This window comes from Micropterus salmoides, unplaced genomic scaffold (assembly GCF_014851395.1).
Source record: "Micropterus salmoides isolate LMB-PRFRI ecotype aquatic unplaced genomic scaffold, ASM1485139v1 Ms_hic_scaffold_13, whole genome shotgun sequence".
Classification (NCBI taxonomy): domain Eukaryota; kingdom Metazoa; phylum Chordata; class Actinopteri; order Centrarchiformes; family Centrarchidae; genus Micropterus; species Micropterus salmoides.
This window is the reverse complement of record NW_024040374.1, coordinates 15,736,211-15,754,902: the sequence shown is the minus strand read 5'-3', so window position 1 is coordinate 15,754,902 and position 18,692 is coordinate 15,736,211. Positions and strand designations below refer to the sequence as shown.

At 39.6% G+C, this 18,692-nt stretch overlaps 1 protein-coding gene across 29 annotated transcripts in view; it reads right to left on the bottom strand.

Annotated features, from left to right (window-relative positions):
• Nucleotides 1-18,692, bottom strand: part of adgrl2a (adhesion G protein-coupled receptor L2a) — a 91,919-nt gene that overhangs the window by 53,795 nt on the left and 19,432 nt on the right. For all 29 annotated transcript variants that reach the window (XM_038715726.1, XM_038715732.1, XM_038715734.1 and 26 more), the window contains one exon: nucleotides 16,899-17,080. In XM_038715726.1, the coding sequence (XP_038571654.1) occupies nucleotides 16,899-16,974 (76 nt within the window). In that variant the 5' untranslated portion in view covers nucleotides 16,975-17,080. The remainder of the gene's footprint in view (nucleotides 1-16,898; nucleotides 17,081-18,692) is intronic.

The following is an 18,692-nucleotide window of genomic DNA, read 5'->3' as shown; positions in this document are numbered from 1 at the left end:
CGTCTCTGTGCAGTAAACACACTGATGCAACACTAATAGCCAAATGCAACAGCTGATGGCGATAGTCAAAAAATATAACTCCATTAAAAATGTATTTCGTAATGTGTTTTTATTTTTTTCAAAAGGTCTGCCACCACAGTTTTTTTCTTTGTCATCCTTCTGTCCTGTGTTTCCTTTCAATATAGGAGCAAACTGCCATTGTAGTCTATCACTAGAGACTTGTGGTTTACTTGCAAAGCTCAGTTTTCTATCTAAAATGAAAAAGTACAACATGCATCTGTACAACATGAGTGTAATTTAATCCACTTTGCAGTGCTGACAATCGAAGGGCAGGCTATTGGGAGGCTGGAAAAAAAGAAAACTGTGTGCGTGTGTGTGTGTGTGTGTGTGTGTGTGTGTGTGAGTCTGTCAGGGAGGATGAGGGGGTAGGGAAAAATAGAAAAGAAATCAATATTGTGGCTTTGTGTTCTGCAAATGTGAACAATGCCAAAAGCCATACTTAAACTAAAAGTGAACTACATGCATAAACTGTACTAATCAAAATATGGGATATTTTTGGTCAGAGCAGCTTTCTACAGCTATGACATTAGTATTTGAGGAGAGTGGCATTCAGCCTAAAGAGATTGCCAGCTGCACCTCTGTCGACTTTAACTAAACCACTGGCAGCACTGAATAATAACTACAGCTTCCTTGCATGCAGTGGTGACTTTGTGACCTCTTTGAATAACAGTGCTGTTAACTGTTACCTTGGTTGATGGCTATGCTGTTAGTGTTTCCAAAGCCTCTATTTCCCAAATGACAGTTAGTTCACAGTCGCAGGAGAGAGAAAAAAATGTTGTTGCTACTTCTCGTGCACTAATTTGTTTGGCACCTGGACAAGTCGGACCAATCCATATCTGCCATATAATTACAAAGCACTTTTTCTTTTCATCATTCTGTGAAATGTTCTTTGTGTGGCAACAGTTTACTTGAAGCCATGGCCTTCAGCTCTGCTACATTGGCCTGGAAAGGCTGAGTTCATTTTACCCAATTGGATGCTTCATCAATTAACTACCAATACAATTATCTTTGTCTGATTAAATGCTATGCAACAAAAGTAGGGGATTAGCATTCTGTATTGTGCCCCTCGCCAGAAAATACCACTGTGGTATTTTACAAAGGAAGATAAATGTCAGTTTGTATTGTCTGATCCTCTGTTTGGGCACCAATCAGGTGAAAGTACTACTTCTAAGGTGCTCAGTGAAGAGCTCAGACTAAACAAAGGATATATCTGTGTGGAGGAGGGCAGCTTGCCTATCTAACATCTATAAGACTTTATTTGTTTGGGAGCATACAATCATCAGGGAAGGATCTTTTTTCCTCTGCTTGCTCTTTTTGACAGCAAACTTTCTCATGTGACCAATAGGCATGAAAAAGAAAGTCTTTCAAATATGATAGGTTTTAGCCATATTTCATCTTTGCAGCCCCTTTTCTCTCTGGAGACACAAAGAAACGCTTAAGGTGATAAACAATTTATCAGGGATGTTGGCTTGAGAGAAAAAGCCCAGGTGGAAAAAATGAAAACACGGCATGTTAGAAACAGGACTTGACAGCCAATCTTGAGTTCATGTCAATGCACTACAGCATAGCTCCATCAAAAGTCAGCAATACAGTGTGTAGTAACTATAAGAACCTATGTAAAACATCTGTCAATGCCACATTACAATTTTTATACTCGACTTATACATGACTTGCAGATGTATAATGGAGACACATCTATAGCTTTTCACTCACCAGCATCTTGTCAAAGAAAAAGACAGCTTTCATATTGTTCATATATGGTTCAACTGAGATATTTAAAATCTTTTTAAAAAGTATGAGGACTGAAATGGATATGTAATCCATACCACCACACAAGCACAAGAAAATGATATATTATACCTCAATATATCTAATCATCCAATAAGGTTCTAAGGTAAGGTAATAAGTATCTTTAATACTTGAAACAAACAATACATTTCTTTCTATTAAATCGACTGCATCCTAGCTTGTCTTACTAGAGGTTACTAGAGGTCACATAGACTTCACATGGATCAATTAGGCAGCAGTTACGTATGGCTGGGCGGGATACATTACCTTGCATTGGCCTACTTTGTGGCTGGAAGTGAATTGGTTCTTTGGCCATGTGCAAGACCTCTCAATTTGATCTCCAAATCCGCTGCCAAACCCACTGATGCTCTGTGTCCCCCAAAACATCATAACTATTAAATCACTCTGCAGAGGATTTGCAATCTCAGCTTCTGGTTTTACGATTTAGAACTGATGCTGATGCTTAACTAGGAAAACAGAGAGCGAGGAGATACATGTGTGCTCAAGAAAACTGTTAAGAATCCTACTGAAATACACTAGCAACTTTTCAACCATGCTGATGACAGGCCCTGTAATAACAGTACATTTTCGTGTTCAAATCTCTGGAAATCCAACAAAATTGCTGTCCTCTAAGCGCACTTTATCCGCCAGCTGGGTTTGTGCATCATTGACCAAAAGCACGTTCGTAAACAACCTCAAAAAGCCTCTCTCCATTGATTAGGCCTGAGGCTGAACTACGTTCTCACCCTGGTGTCGGATGGTATTTTTGGTACATGCGGAGATGAGTGGCACAGACACATCAATGTGGGGACACCCAATAGTCCAGCAAACACATTTCAAAGCAATAGATGAAAGTCCTTGTAACAATTAAATCAGCAATGTTCTGATGTATTCTCTGATGCTTTGTACAATTATTTCATTTCATTTGGTTAATTTTTTTTTTATCGTGTTTAAAATGAGATTCCTCAGGGTAAAAAAATCTCCTCTTGAAATACAATTTCACACTGTGGTGGTGTGATCCAGCACAATAATTTCAACTACAACAAGAAATATCCACAGGTCAAAACAAGCTGAAGAAAAACTCATTTACACTGCTATACTGACAAATCAAAATCTGATGGTATAATTGTTTTGCACACTTTAGTTAATATTGTATAATGGTAGGTTAATGTGACTACTTCAAATATCTCTATTTTCATACAGATAATATGAAGACACCAAAACATCATCGATCATGCTCCGGCACGACAACGCATTGTAATTACAGAATAATATGATCCCAGTGAATATAACATAAACAAAATTCAATGCTCACTGTCTCACTTAACTAAATAATGCCATTATTCAAATGAGCCAGAAAAGTAATCATTATTTTGCCTGTGGGGTCATTAGCATAATTATTCAGAGAATGCATGATAGGAAAATTATTTACCTTCTATATGGTAACAGTAAATTATGTTGAGAATATCAATATGTGCTGGTTCTTAAAATTATTGACTATTTACGACACCTACATTTTTGCTCCTTTGCACTCTTCTAAAAGTCTTCTAACATCACAACTAGGAAGATCTCAAGAGTTCATTCGGGGAGCTGAGAGCACTTGTTGCTATATTGTGTTTCAGGGGCCTTTTTGCTTCTGACCTTTCTACGAATGGAAAAGGCTGCTGAGCAAACAAAATGGCGCCACACATAGCGCACACCACTGGTGCATAGGTGCAAAAACAGAGCCACATGACTGCAAGCGAGTGGAGTTTTTACTTGTGCTCGTTTCAGGTTGTCACACACATCCACACACTGTTGATACTCAAAGGGAAACTCAGCACCCTCCTCTTCACAGGTAGCACACACTTCAGACACCTCCTCAAAATATGAGATGTTATTTGACTAGCTTTGATGTACTTTCACTCTGTGATAGTGCATCCAAACCTATACAAGGGCTGGAAAGAGAGATGCCTATCAAAACCCCTACAGTAAAAGGAGGAGATTTACATCCTCTGCACTAATGAGGATCAAGGCATAGTCAATAATATTATTATGTGGAAAGCTGAATCCTGTGACCATGACAACATGGTGCAGCAGATACATTACTGGTCAGATCCTTATCACGACCTTCCTGACACGCTTCCTAATAAGGCATTCTGGTCACCCACCACCACTAGAAAACCATTTTAAATCCTCTTCATCAGCTATGTAGAATGCGTTGATCTGAGAAATGATAAGTGCCATTCTACAATTGCAAAGCATTGAGAAGAGAAGAGTCTTCATTTTTCTTTCCCCAGTCTTAAATCTTAAGCCTTGAAAATACAACCAAAAAGTTCAAATTAGAATTATTATCCATTTTTAATTTTGTTCACTAGAAGCACATTATCACCCAACCTTTTGACATGTGTTTATTGTACATGTTGTTATCACATGCTAGTGATCGATTTTGACTGGTGCACAGGAACTCTATTTCCATGGGTTATAGCACTTTATTACACCAATGAGGAACCTCTATTTAAAGCTTCCCAGGCTGGCATTTACTACCATGTGTAACCTTTGCCATTACATTAGGCCCATACAGAATCTGCAGCTGGAGAACTGTGAGAAACTCCCGTATGTGAAGGGGAGCCATTAAGCACCGTCTCTTTGGTGCTGTAATGTTTTAATTCATTTTTTTCCACAGATGAGCCAAATCAATTGGAAAGTGACCATCTGGTAGGATATGAGTGTCACTGAAGCAGAGGTAATGAACAAAATGTCTTCCTATCTCACAGAAATGAGGAGTCATTAGGAGTCATGAAACTATACACAACTGTGATCAAGACCAAAGGGACAGTACAGTACATACTATGGACATAAAGAACATGAAGAGTATACACAGCTAAAATGCAGCTTCTGAAACAGCTATACATTTAATTAGGGCAACACACGTGAGTCTCTTTCAATTAAATAAAACGATTCCATTATTGCCTAGCGCTGATTATGCAGAATAAATGACAGAGAACTATTCTGCTTATCATCAGGACTATCTTGCTTCCAGTAAATGGTTTTCATATTAAAATGACCCTTTGTAACTTGAACATGCTTCCAGAGTTAGTCCAGGGCCAAAGCAGAGGCTGATCAAAAGGCCCATTCAGCCACTCATGCTGCCATCATTGTGGCCAGAGCACAAAAGAGGCCTCCAGATTATTTTGATGTGAAACCAGATAATTTTTGTGTCAAGAGCCAATGAGAAGTGTGACAGGGACGCTCCCGATGCTTGTCGTCTACCGTTAACGGGGCCCTTTGATTTTCCTCGCTGTTCTGATGAGAGCTAAACAGCTGCTTGTAAATGAGCTAGCATCTCTGCTTGGCCTGCCATTATTCTGCACTCCTGAGCCGACAAGGTCGCTTGCTGGGGGGATTTGGGGTGAAAGAAAAGTATGGCCTATAGCATTAGCTCGGAGCCACAGGAAACACAGCTTGAGTCCTGCGGGTTCTGCCACCCCACCCCATCTCCCTCCTCTCTACCGTACAAGCAAAGGAAGTCTGTGAAGGAAAAGAAACCTTTAAGTCAAGACTCTTCCCACAGTGCTGATTCTATAATCCAGAGATATCCTTTACAACAGCATGTATTCTTAAGAAGTCAGGTCCACACAGGCGAGGAGAAGAAAGAAAATATTGCATACATCCTGCAAACAGTAGGATATGAGGTAGACTGCTGACTTTGTGTGGCCATCGTAAAAAAGAATTACACTAGTGGTTTGACAGATATTAACATTCTTGTGAATTTCTCAGCATTAACTTTAACTTAAGACTGTGTTTCTATTTTTTCTGCTTTGTGTGTTGAATGCTGATGTCTTTTTTTGCGCATGGCTAACAGCAAATGTCACTTATGTAGAGGTTTTTCCTCCTCTGTAATTCAGCTCGTGACATCTGTAGATTATTAAATTATTGGACAACTGATGCTGAAACTCTAACTTATGTGGCACATAATACACTGACACGACATCTTAGCTCATATTTATATCAGAGATGATGAGTGACAACCCAAAGTTATTCTGTAGGGGGAAAACTATTGATTTTTCTGTTCTCATTTCATTTATCTATCAGCACAATACATAGCGCCAGACTGAAAAAATGGAATATGCACAAAGCCACAATGCTCTTGCCTTAAAAAAATATCTTAACAGTAAAAACAGATCTGAAGCCATTTTCAAAAACGTAAATATAAAAAAGGAGATCCCATATCACATTATGTAGTGTCAAAATGTGTGGAATACTGGTTGAATGTTAGGTCTTTGAAAGCCACTTGCACAGAGAGAGAGAGAGACAGGAGCAGAGAAAGATATTGGGAGAAGAAGAAAAAGAGGCGAAGAGCAGCAGGGGAAAGAGCATTTCAACCTCATTTGTATTCTCCACCATCCAATTCACTCCAGTTCATTTACATCTCTGCTACTTCCATAGCAACAGCAGGGGGGCTATCAGGAGCATCTTTGATATAGGTACATGACTCTGAAAAAGATCTTGTCATTTCTCTGTGAATAGACGGCATGAAAATAACACTCTGACTCTGCCACCCCGCCCCCCATCCCCTCCTTTGGTGTTAAGGTGGGCTTCTCTAAGCTGAAATTTACCCTGTCAGAGACTTTTTTACATTCACGCTATTCCTCATCCCCCAACCAGCACTTGTAGACGCGAAAGCCTGCACAGGAAATGCCATCATTGCACAGAAAAAAAACATGATATTGTAGCTTCTACTTGATGATTTTACTGTGTTCAGACAAAACATGGACACTAACAAAGTCTGGACAGAGTTATGTTCCTTTTTCTAATCTGGAAAAATTTGAACAGATACAAGACATCAAGTGTTGCTGCCAGACAAAATGAAAATGCACTGCACCAGCAGGACAACACAGCCTCATCAAATTCCATGTACACTTGTATGTAAATCAACCTTAAGGCCTAATTAAGCTCTATGAGGCTCATCAAGGTCATAAATCCCCCCTTTTCATAATGCATTATTGACTTCACATCATCGGCACATGTCGGCTGACTGCGCTCGCACAAGCACACAATGTCATCTCACTGTCTAATATCGGATAGCCCTAGGGCCAGGCGGTGTGTGTGTTTGTATATTTGTGTGTGTGAGAGAGAGAGATGAGGGGAGTGCTTTTTAGGTCACTCAAAAAAAGCAAGGACATCTTCTGGTAATGAAATGGCTGCGATGACCATCAAACAGTAAATTTTGTGCCATGGTCCTTAACACATGGTCACCGGTAGATTTGAGCTTTAAATTACAACACATTTTCAGATCATCGAGGAGGGGTCAAGGCTTTTTGCCTGGCAGTATTATGTTTTGGTGAATTTTAAACCAATTTGAAAAATTCAGGATGTAAACCTCCTTCATACCTACAATAAATTAAGAAATGATACATAATGAATGATTTTTCTGTATTAGGTGAGCTGTGATTTAACCTTACATTTTAAATGTTACAAATTGAAAGTGAGCTCACTGCACTTTACATGTGTTTTGTTTGATTAGTAGTGGAGTGATCCTGTGAGTCACTCCCTCAGAGAATTGATATAGGCAGTCCCTCTTAAGATTCATGGTGCCTTTTAGCGACGGCAAGCTCTTCAAGCATACTTAGCCTTATCAGTGACAATATCAAATGATCCAGAGTTGAGACATGATAAGGATGTGAGTCAAATCTTTTTGACTTGATTTGCTATGTGTTTGTCAGCTTTTCCCCTGGTCTAAATCATTTCCACATCTTCCATTACAAATGATGAAAAAAATGGACTGAGATACATTGGGTAGCCCAGACTTCCTTCTCTGCTCCAGTGAAGCGTTTGATGCTCCTCCATTCAATAAGGAAGTATTTCCCAATGGCTCACCAGTGGCAGTACTCACAAATGAGAAGGGTCCATCTGCTTGGTTTGCATTCCCAAAGTGCACTTCCTCAAGCAGACCACAGCAGTGGCTCCACTTCCCGAGACTCGGCTCTCATGTGTATGCATTTGTGCCACATTATTCAGCTGACCCCCACCTGGCATTTAAATTCCCTGACCAACCGGGTAGTCATGCCCTGATGACACGACTGCTGGTCCAACTGAATTCTTGATGCAGCTCTTATTCAGACCAGACTACAGACTTCTAGGTTAGGCAGCTTGTTACGTGACACAATGCTATTTCACTCAGATACACCTTCTAGGCTTTTGTCTCCTGAGTGGACTCACTCAAGGTTATGCACATATTCTGCACACCTACACAGTACTTATCTGACAAACACAAGGAAAACAATAATTTTTTTTTTTTCTTTAAATCAAGGGTCTATTATCTTTAGATTTCCTGCGGTTCAAGGATTCCATCTCATACCACTTGAAAAGAAAGCTGGCCAAGCTAAAATTGAATTTTTCTCTTGTTTCAATTCATCAAGGATTTTGTTGGCTGCTATCCATTATAATCCAGAGGCTGAACATTATCTTGATGACCTTCCATCCCACATGTATTTTTTCCCTTCAGTGAACTGATTGTTATAATGTTAAAAAAAAAAGCCCCCCCCCCCAACATTTTTTTATTAGAAACTTTAAGATTTGGATTAACCTCATTTGAATCAAGTCCACAGACTAAGCCTTCTTCCTAAAATTCTCACTCTGTTTCCAGCCCTCACACATCTCAGCAGGGGCACTTTGAGGTTCTCATTTAAGGATTTATCAGATGTCTCTTGTGCTTATTGGCCTTAATTATTGCTTGTTGGCTATTTAAAAATAATTTGGGGTGTGTGTTTGTGTGTGATGGAAATTAGGGTACAAGAGCAACTATTAAGCAAGAGGCAACGGTCCAGCTGTGCTTAGTTAGTATTATAAAAGACACTGTTATATACTAAGAAGGGTTGATTCAAAATTACTTATTTAATTTTATTTTAATTTGCAATGTTTCCACAGGGGAAATCTGTCTTTGACGACTATTTTCTTAAGCCCATCATTTACTTTAGAGGGGGGCATTAAGACCAGAGGCCCAAGCCCTTGACATATGTATGCACTCAGGGGTCATTATGACACAAAAGGTCAAAAGCTTAGTCACACACAGTCGTAGTGATCTGCCAGAGCACAAATGGCCTGGCCTGACATGGGTTATGTTTGACAGGAAGTAAACCAGCACTTACACTAAAATGATGGCTGACAAAAATGGGGCAATTAGCTAAAACAACTTTATTACTGAGTCACAGCATATTTTAGCAGCTTGACTTTGGTCAAGCAGGTTTTGGACAAGCTTCACTATAAAGAAATGATTATAAGAGCTTTCAACAAAAGGGGAAAATACTGAATGTACCAGTGAAACTCTGTAAGTTAAGCTTCATAAATGTGCACTCAGAGTTCCTTCAAAAGGCCCTGGTTCTAAATCCTTTATATTTATGGCCGTAGTTTCACCACCCCTCGTTTACGGGAGCCTCTTCAGGATTTATAGCTGCTCTAAATCAGGACTGAAAGCAAGAGGACAAAGAGGATTCCACTACACTGAGGGCAAGCAGGAATATCTTGCATCTGACTCTTTAGAGTGAACTGTGAAATCTGTGAAATCATAAGCATTTGGATATATTATGTTGTCACTAACAGAATCTGTCATTACATGTTCTGCAATCAGTTTTCATTGCATGAAATCCAAACCATACCCCCACATTTCTGCGCTTCAATGAACAGCATCGTCAACAGCATCCTCACAAAGAAAACGTGATTACATACCCCTTGAACACCTGCAGATTGTTGTTGTTTACATTAGGTATTTCATCTTATATGGAATGGAAAACTCACAGGAACGAGTCAATGGTTGCATAAATAGCAGTTCTCATAAGACCGCTTTAATACATTCATCGTTCAGTTGCTCTTTTCGCTCAAATCAGAAGGTGCAGTGGGACTGAATTGCTCACATTGATAAATAGATGTAATTCACTGTATAAAGGAAAAACTGCACAGCATGCACAGGAACAGTTCATTCACAACAGTTGGCATCAGCCTGTAATTCACAGAAAAAGCTCAGGCCTATATTGATAAAAAGTGAATATTGCAATGCAGCACTCTATGTGACCTGAACGCTGCCATCTAATCACCTTAAAATTCCACAGTGTTACAGTGGCAAACAGGAAACCAAGCTACATTTGCCCTTTGACCAGTTGAGCTGGTTCATTTGTCTGGCGGGAGGTGTACATGCTGGCTCCTGTTTGAAATACCATCTACACAGCATAATCAAAAACATTCTCCTCATCTGCCCCCTTCCAGACAACACTTCATCAGCAGTCCTTGCGTGAGGTCTGTCTGCAGTCCTTGATGTCCACTAAACAGGCTCTAGCAACATAAAATGTTAAAGGACTAAAGCGCTTGTGCTATTTCTGTTATCATACGGGTAGCTCTAGGTGTTTTCTCAATACACATGCCTTCTGCGCTACATACACCAGAACCTTAAAATCAAATCCTGCAGCCAACCCAAGTTAAAGCCACCTTTTCCTCCAACCACAGCAAGTAACAAATATAGAACACGAGAGCAAACAAAAAGACAACTTTTAAAATGGAGGCATATCTCTGACAAATTGAAGCCTGCTTATACAACGATGCCCACATACTGCTAGTCACATCTGCCACGGTCAGATCAGAGACAACCAACAAAAGCACAAACAATAAATGTGCCATGAATAATAGGTCTTTGGTTATAGACCACTGCACTGAAGACTGATAAGTCATATTTGTTTTTGTCTGTATGTGGGATTCAGAGAAGACTCGATGGGTTATCAGAACATGTTTTGTAGATTGTTTGGGATATACTTGTTAGGGGCCCACATGTTTCTACCTAGGCAAGAACAAAGAGAGACAAAGCATGACGGTAAAATCCAAGTCAGACAGGGACATGTGGGTAGATGACTAATCTAGGGTGCCTGAGATCCCACCCAGCAAGGCCCTCGTGGGACCCGTGTGCTTGCCCATTATCCACAAAGATCAGCACCGAGAATGATGGGAGAAGGTAGGTTTCACACTAAGTCTGAGGCTCTGTCATGCTGAACCACTTGCATGAGTCTGTCTGAAACCCAATTATGGACCATGTTAGAGGTTGAGCGCCCTGTCGAGAAACACAGTCTTGTTGTTTTGCGTGAAAACTCTTGACTTGATTAAACAAAAAGCCACATTCTTGCAACAGAAAAACTCTTTGTTTTGGTTTATAAAGGAAAAAACATATAGCTCAGGAGCATTCAAATAAGTGAGAAGTTGAGGGGTAAATAGCCTCGTACGAAATACCATTTACACTGTCCCTGCTACAACTAACACATAGAGGAGAGTAATTGCAGTTGAAACAAGGCATCCTGTCTCCTGTCTGAACTGCCACATTGGTGTCACGGCCGAGATCTCAGCATGAGTTATGAACGGCGACAGCGCACAACAAACTAATGATGCTTCCCAAGGTTATTTCTGCATAAATAACCATTAAGAAGAATGCTGATGCAGCAGCCCAAATCCACAGACACCTAACATAGACCACTAGAATGGTGTTAAAAACCTTTGGCAAGGGCAGTGAGTTAATAATTATGCGTTTCTTGCATTTTGGGTTAGTGTGGAACTTCTCTGAACTGCCTCAGTGGCCAGGTGAAGGGAGGGTCTGTGTTTGGGTGGGAAGGAGGAGGGTGGCAAGATGTCAAGAGCTCCACCATGCTCTTGCATGACAAACACCAACCTGGAGCCTGCAGTGACAAAGCCCTAATCCAGAAAATCCCTCCTTCCTTTGCTGAAAATCCTAATGAGGATTTGAAGTGCTCGGCAGGGAGGAGACCCAGGGGCTGTGGTTACACCTTGCCACTGCTTGCTCTCCCAGTCATTGTCTCCTTATCTCCTTATTGGCCAAGCCTGGCTGGCGATGAAAGAGACATGACAGCATGGTGGGCCTTCGTGCACCGGCCCCACGCCTGCCTGGCTCCACGGGAAGCCAGTCTGCCGCAAACAACAAGGATGATATCAAGCAGGAGGTAGAAAGACAAAACCAACAGAAGTTGTTTACTAAAGTCACATGAGACAAGGGAAAAATTCACCCTTTTAGCCTTAACTTTCAGTTCTGTTTCCAATACATTAGAAGCTGCAAAAACGTAGCTTAATAGGCAAATAAGCATTTCATAACATAATTACCTAAGATTTTTTTTTGTTTCTATTAACAAATTAGCTATGGGCCAGCCTTTTCAAAGTACCTTAAATACCAAATTAAGTGTCAGGGAACAGGAGTGTGTTGACACAGTGGGGTACTATCCTTTTCCACGGACACAACTCTGTCACAAATTAGTACTTCAAAAGAACAGGCCTACTGCCCATGGTTCCACAATCGCTTACTTGACAGACGGTAGATTTGGGGCTGGGCACGAAAACAATAATGATAATTATGGCAATATAATTTTCTTCAATAACAATATAATAAATGTTCAATATATCGTCAATAAAAATTTGCAAACAAACAAACAAAACAAACAAATTAGCACTTAATTTTTCTATTAAAAATATTTATTTTGTTGAGAAAAAGAGGCCTGAAAAAAGATTAACTAATCATATTTGTTGAAAACAGATTTTATCATAATAGTTTTGGATGTTCTACCTCAGATTTGTGAAGTGATCCACTGTTTGGCATCAAGTGTTTGTCACGGACCATAAAGAAATGTTTAACCACATAATTAACCATCTGCTTTCTTCAATTTTCATTCAAGAACAAAAATCAACCTTTAAACTTGAAATAAATAATGATTTGACATATATCGTGATAAATATCGATATCGAATGATATGAAATGTTTTTATTGTGATAACATTTTTGGCCATATCGCCCAGCCCTATTTAGATTATTGTTTTTTTAAGATAACACGCAAAAGCAAAGCTACTGATAAAGACACCCCCAGTGGAGAGATTGAAAAGCAGATCACTGGTAAGCGCAGATACAGTATCTTTGCCGCTGAAGAATAGGCTTATGATATCTGGATGTATACTTTCCCTGACTGGACTAATCTGCTTTCCATGCCCTCGATCAGCCTGCCCTAACATAGTTAGGTGTGGTATGGGGGCAGGACAGACGGAAAAGTGTAAAGAAAAAAGAAAAGCAATGGCCGCCGTCAAACAGTTATATAAATACGCTTTCATGGTTACAAGAAAAGGCTAACCAGAGCAAATAGTCAATGGCACAGCACTGGGAGGTGCTGGATCCTGTTCTTGTAGGTTCTGACTCAAATTAAGCCATGGGCTTTTACTTCCAGTAATTACATTTCAGAACACCTCGATTGTCTATTTCACTCCATTCACTTTGAGATGAAGGCTTTAAGTCTCTTCTCTTTTTTTTTCACGTAGTACAAAAAGAGGATTTTTAAAGGTGCTCTTTCCTGTTGCCCTTGAGAAATCTCAAGTACTTCAAACATTTCAAGCTTTGGAAAGAAACAATAGTGTGGTTTCACAGTGTACGAGTATATGGAGGAAACAGAAATTCTCTGTGTCAGACTGGTTCACACAAGCGCAGCTTTAATATCATGTGAAAGTCTTTATATGCCCTTAACCTCACAGACGAAACCAGCACAGGTCTGGTAGTAATGGAAGGACAACATGCAATCTAGAGAAAAAAATGGTGTTAAATCATTGTTACACTCTTCAAATGACAAATCAAAATTCCAATAAATCATCCACTATGTCAGTACTGTAGTTATTATTTATCAGCTTGTTTCCAAACAGTAAAGTTGATCACAATATGGTGAGATGAATCAAAACAAATACCACAGAAATGTAGTCAGACATATTATCTCCTGATATATTCTTGCCACCCTGTCCTACATGTTTCAACCTTCGCCCTCCCTACCTCCTGACACAGAATCCTTGCTCTGCTCTCTAATTTCTATCTCACCATAATTCTCAACAATCTTTGGGAAAGCCTTTGAAGAGAACGTGTGGCTGAGCTTGGTGTGAATTGTTATTCTGTCGCTGACACAGACAAATCCTTTCAACCCCACCAGACTTGACTAAATTATTTTGGAAGACACGTGAGCGGATTTAACCACGTGTTGCAAGGGAAAACTGTTTTTACATTTTACAAAAAAAACAACAACATTATTACTTCATAAATTACACCACCACCTCATTTCTGGTGGGTTGCTATGGTGACATCTGCAGAGGACACCAGTAGGACAAAAAGAAATAAACCTGGTGCTTCAAAGAAGATCACTCTGAATGCCAGAGGGCAAACTGATGTTGATGCAAAACAATATCAAAGCAGGTCAAAGTAAAGCATGCGGATTAAAGTGACAGCTTTAGCTATCCTTTACTTCCTGACCTATCTCCCCTACTTTAAAATGATCACCTGTGTTAGAAATGACATAATAAATGTTGTGTTGGGGTATTAAATATAACTCAGCTCACTAATTTTACTTTGAACCCTTCACAAAAATGAGAAATATAAAAAAAATAAAATATGACACGGCAGCTTTGATGACCTTTTAAAAGTGGGGAAACGTTTGAGTTCTATGTTATAACCAAAAGCCCAGATGATATAATGATAGTCTCATATAATTATATCCATACTGATATTGATATTCATTATAGTATCTGTGTCACAACAAGGCCCTCTGGGGTGTTTATAGGATCATGGACATACTGCAAGAGCACTGTCTCAAATTTATGTTCCAGAACTGTCAAACAGTCACAAAGTATAAAATTTCCTGTCTTAAAACAAAATAATTATTTCAATCTCAGCAGTTATACCGTAGACAATACTGCACTTAAAGCAGCTGTTCAAAAAAGGGACGGAGGGAAAAATATCTCCACAGTGCTAGTTACCTTTTTTAATGACCCTAATAAAATACAGCAGAATATAACATAGTGATAATAACCATAACCATATCATTAGGTTCAAAAGCTCTAGGCTCCAGGGTTCCTTTGATATCTATTACACTATATACACACACACATATATATATATATATATATATATATATATATATATATATATATATAGAGAGAGAGAGAGAGAGAGAGAGAGAGAGAGAGAGAGAGTGTATACTTATATGGCATAATTAAAATAATAAGCCAAATCAGTTTCAGAAACCCATCTCACTGACAGGACTGCTGGGCTTGTGGATGTATACAAGCAATTTTCCAGGGTTAAGATTTAAATAAAAGAAGGAAAATGGCAGATCAAAGCCTCCAAATGGCTGTGAGTCATCTGAACAAATACAGATCACAGACATATATACTTGAGTCCAATAGATAGAGTCAAATGCGAAGGATGAGACATGTATAGAAGGAGGTCAGAGAGGAACACAACCCCTGACAGCTATAGTTTCAATCTTGTGTATATCTCTTCTTTCAAAAGCAAAAAAAACAAAAAAAACAAAGAGGAAATAAAAACTAACTTTGAACTATTTACAGAATTCCACTAACCCATTTAATTCAATTATAAAAATGCATTAAAAAGATATTAGGGGTAGACGCAGTTTAATGAAGCATGTTTACTTGGGGATATTGTTTGTAATGAACTGTTTCTGGGCTGATCTGTGCGGCTGAGATGGGAAATGGGAAGGAGGTGAGGGCGCAGGGGACCCAACAAGAGGAAAAGGTGAATGAAAAATGTCGTCAATTAATGGGTTTATTCCTTTTTTTGCATTTAGGCCCTCTTTACCCTGACATGGAATAAGCATTTCCGCATGTAATACAGTCACTGCTTTCTCTGTTTGCCTGGGGAGGGTTTAGACCACCTCCAAACCTCACCTCCAAATCACATGGAGTTACCTGTTAGCAAGGACTCTCACAACATGTATAAAGTATTGTAGCGTTAGGAACCCTCACCGGCTTCCTGCCTTTCAAACACTGTCAATTGAGTTCTATGGCTCGTCGGGTGAAACCAGAGGCGAGGCCACCAGGGATAGAAACTCACTGTGGTGATGACTATCTATCCAGCCCTCTAAATAAGTTTACATACATATATATAAACATATATATATGTGTGTGTGTGTGTGTGTGTGTGTAATACATATATTGCAAACTCTTATCTTTGTATGAGGTTTCTAAAATGATATGTCAGAGTGCCGACATATATGGAATGCTTATGATTTTGTACAGACACTTTTAAGGGTTTTCTGTGACTTTCTGTGTTTCCACTAAAGTGTATAGAGACCACACACTTCTCAAATGTCACACCTCTAATATGAAGATCAAATCCAAGCCAGATGATACATGAGATACACATATGGTAACATATACTGTGGCAGTGTGACTTGCTACAGTGTAAATTAAGCATCTTGAGAAGTCATTACCTTCCAAACTTGAATCAATAATCCTACAATATTGAGCTTTTTGAAAAATCAATAAAGCAGGTATAGTGAACAGTTGGCGGCAGCTTCAACAGTTGGCACCAGCGGACCAAATCTGTAATGGCTCTTTTGATATACTGTACTGAAAATATGCCAAATTTGGTTTATTCTAAACCCAATCATTAAACATCTAAAAGTAATGCACCTCTACTCTTGTGATTAAACACTAACATGTTAAGGATACAGTTTATGAGATATGGTTTGGATGCATAAATCATGAAAATATGATACAGCTGAGAGTGATTTAATCAAAGCTAAATGCACCATGATTAAAACACATTCAAGCTTTATATTTTTTGAGGTGTAAAATCTGTGTGTGCCTGCCATGAGACAGAACATTTTAGCGAGGAATTTACAAATGGATCCGGCTCTGATGCCACTGGGAACAACTGGCGCTTTCAAGCAGAAAATCTCAGACAAATCACAATTTACCAACTAATGAAACCACTCAAGATTATCCCCCATCCGCCTGTGCCCACTGTCCTCAGAGCTGCATTACTTACACAAGCACTGCCTGCACTCAGAGGAGCAGTAGCTCTGGCTTGAGTAACAATTTCACTGCTCATGCTAAATAAGACAATAGCAAAAAAAGTATATTCTAGCATTGTCTGTCATTGAGCCTGAAACAACACTAATTTAAAAGATACTATAAAATACTTGCAAGATAACAGATCAGTAAGTTTTCAGGGAAAACAAAAACCACTTTTTCTTATGTACTTACCCTCTGTGGAGTGAACTTGGGCTAGTGTGATGAGAAACCAGCAGAAGGTGTGTAGTTTCCACAGGGAGCATGCCATGGCTCCTGGTGATGGTTTGCGGCAGGATTGTGCTGTGACTGAATGGTTCTGATTAAAAAAGTCCAAGCCAGCTGGTCTCAGAGATGCTCATCATTGATCCTCTCACCTGTGGAGCAGACAGAGAGAGACGTTCACTTCAGTGATGATATTTATTCCATGTGCAAGCTCTGTTCCAGTGTAATTTTACAGAGGAATTCACCCTGTCACACTCTTATCACAAGGCACTTGATGCTGCATTTACATTCCACTGCAGAAATGTGACAAACGTTAAGCTGTGAAATACTACAAACCCACGCAAGCCACTAAAATAAGCCCAGAAGGTCAATAATCCTGGGAAGGGAAATCTCTTAATGATAGATGAATGCAAACCATTTAACTGCCAGAGAGTGTAAGGGGTGGGACCAGCGCTGTCATCAAACAGATAAGACCCACCCTGTCCCATCTCCATGGGACCTATAGCAAGTGATGCTAACATTATCAGTGCTGTGTCAAATTATATTTTCAGTACCTATTGCAAAAAACATATTTATACTTTTCTGAGCACTTTGAAATCTATAAATTATGTAAGATTTTTACAACTGTACTGACAGCAGCATTAAATGCTAAAACTTTCCATGGTAATAGCTTGGTGAACATTAGCCAAAAAGCTTTAATCCTGCTATAATCATCTTGGTTTACATTAGCTTGGTTGGTGTCTGAGTAAACGTTAGAAAAACACTAAAGAGGTGGATTGTTTGGTCGAATGCTGAGCTTATTTTAACATGGAGTTATTTTAAGTCTACACGGCCAATTAAACATCCAGCATCCCATATTTTACTAAATGTGGAAAAGACCGTGTGTAACAATGTAGGTAGCTCAGTCACATTTAATCAAGGACATTTTAAATTTGCCACAGTGAGTTATTTAAGTAGAAGTTCCTGCTACAGGCATTTCAATTCTACTTAAGCAGCGGTTCAAAAGAAACATTACTTCTATTTGACTGATATTTTGCAGCTCTTTCCACCCCCACGCCCTAGCCAAACAAACAAATAAAAAAACACTAGCAAGCAAATGGTCACTTCTCTCTGTTGTGAGTGACCACAAACCACCTTATCTCTCCTCCCCCTCCCTCTCCCTTACATCTCCCTAAACCAGAATACCTCTCTCCCCGTCTCATCCATACCTGTCCCTCTAGTACTAGTCTGTTTGAATGTTTGTTTTTGCTCTCTTTCGCTACAAAAGCAAATGGCCTCCTCCCTGTCATGGATACAGTGCCAGAGCTGTGTAGGGTGAAACCTAATGCCTACCTGCGCGCCCAGGCATGCGTTTCACACTACTAACGGCTCCCTTTTGTCTGTGTGTTTACACTGCTCGGCTAAGCTCAGTCCTCTCACTCCCATGAACCATTAGCACATTCACCATGGGATATGGCATCACTCTGGCAACAAGGCACATAGGACCCCATTAGAAACTGTTTTTTTCTCTTCTTTTTAAGCACATTCAAAAACAACATTCCATTTTTTTGCCTGTGTCTACAGCCTGCAATTGTTTGTTAAGATTCAAGGGACTGAATGTTACCCATCATACTAGAATCTAACAAGAGAACTCAACTGAAAAGAGGGTGAGGAATTCTGTTTGTCATGTACAGTCAGAGCTGCACAAATCAGCTTCGGCTGGCTCCTCCACACTGGAGAATATCCACGGCCCAAAGAGTCTTTGATCTATTTTGTCTGAGTTCT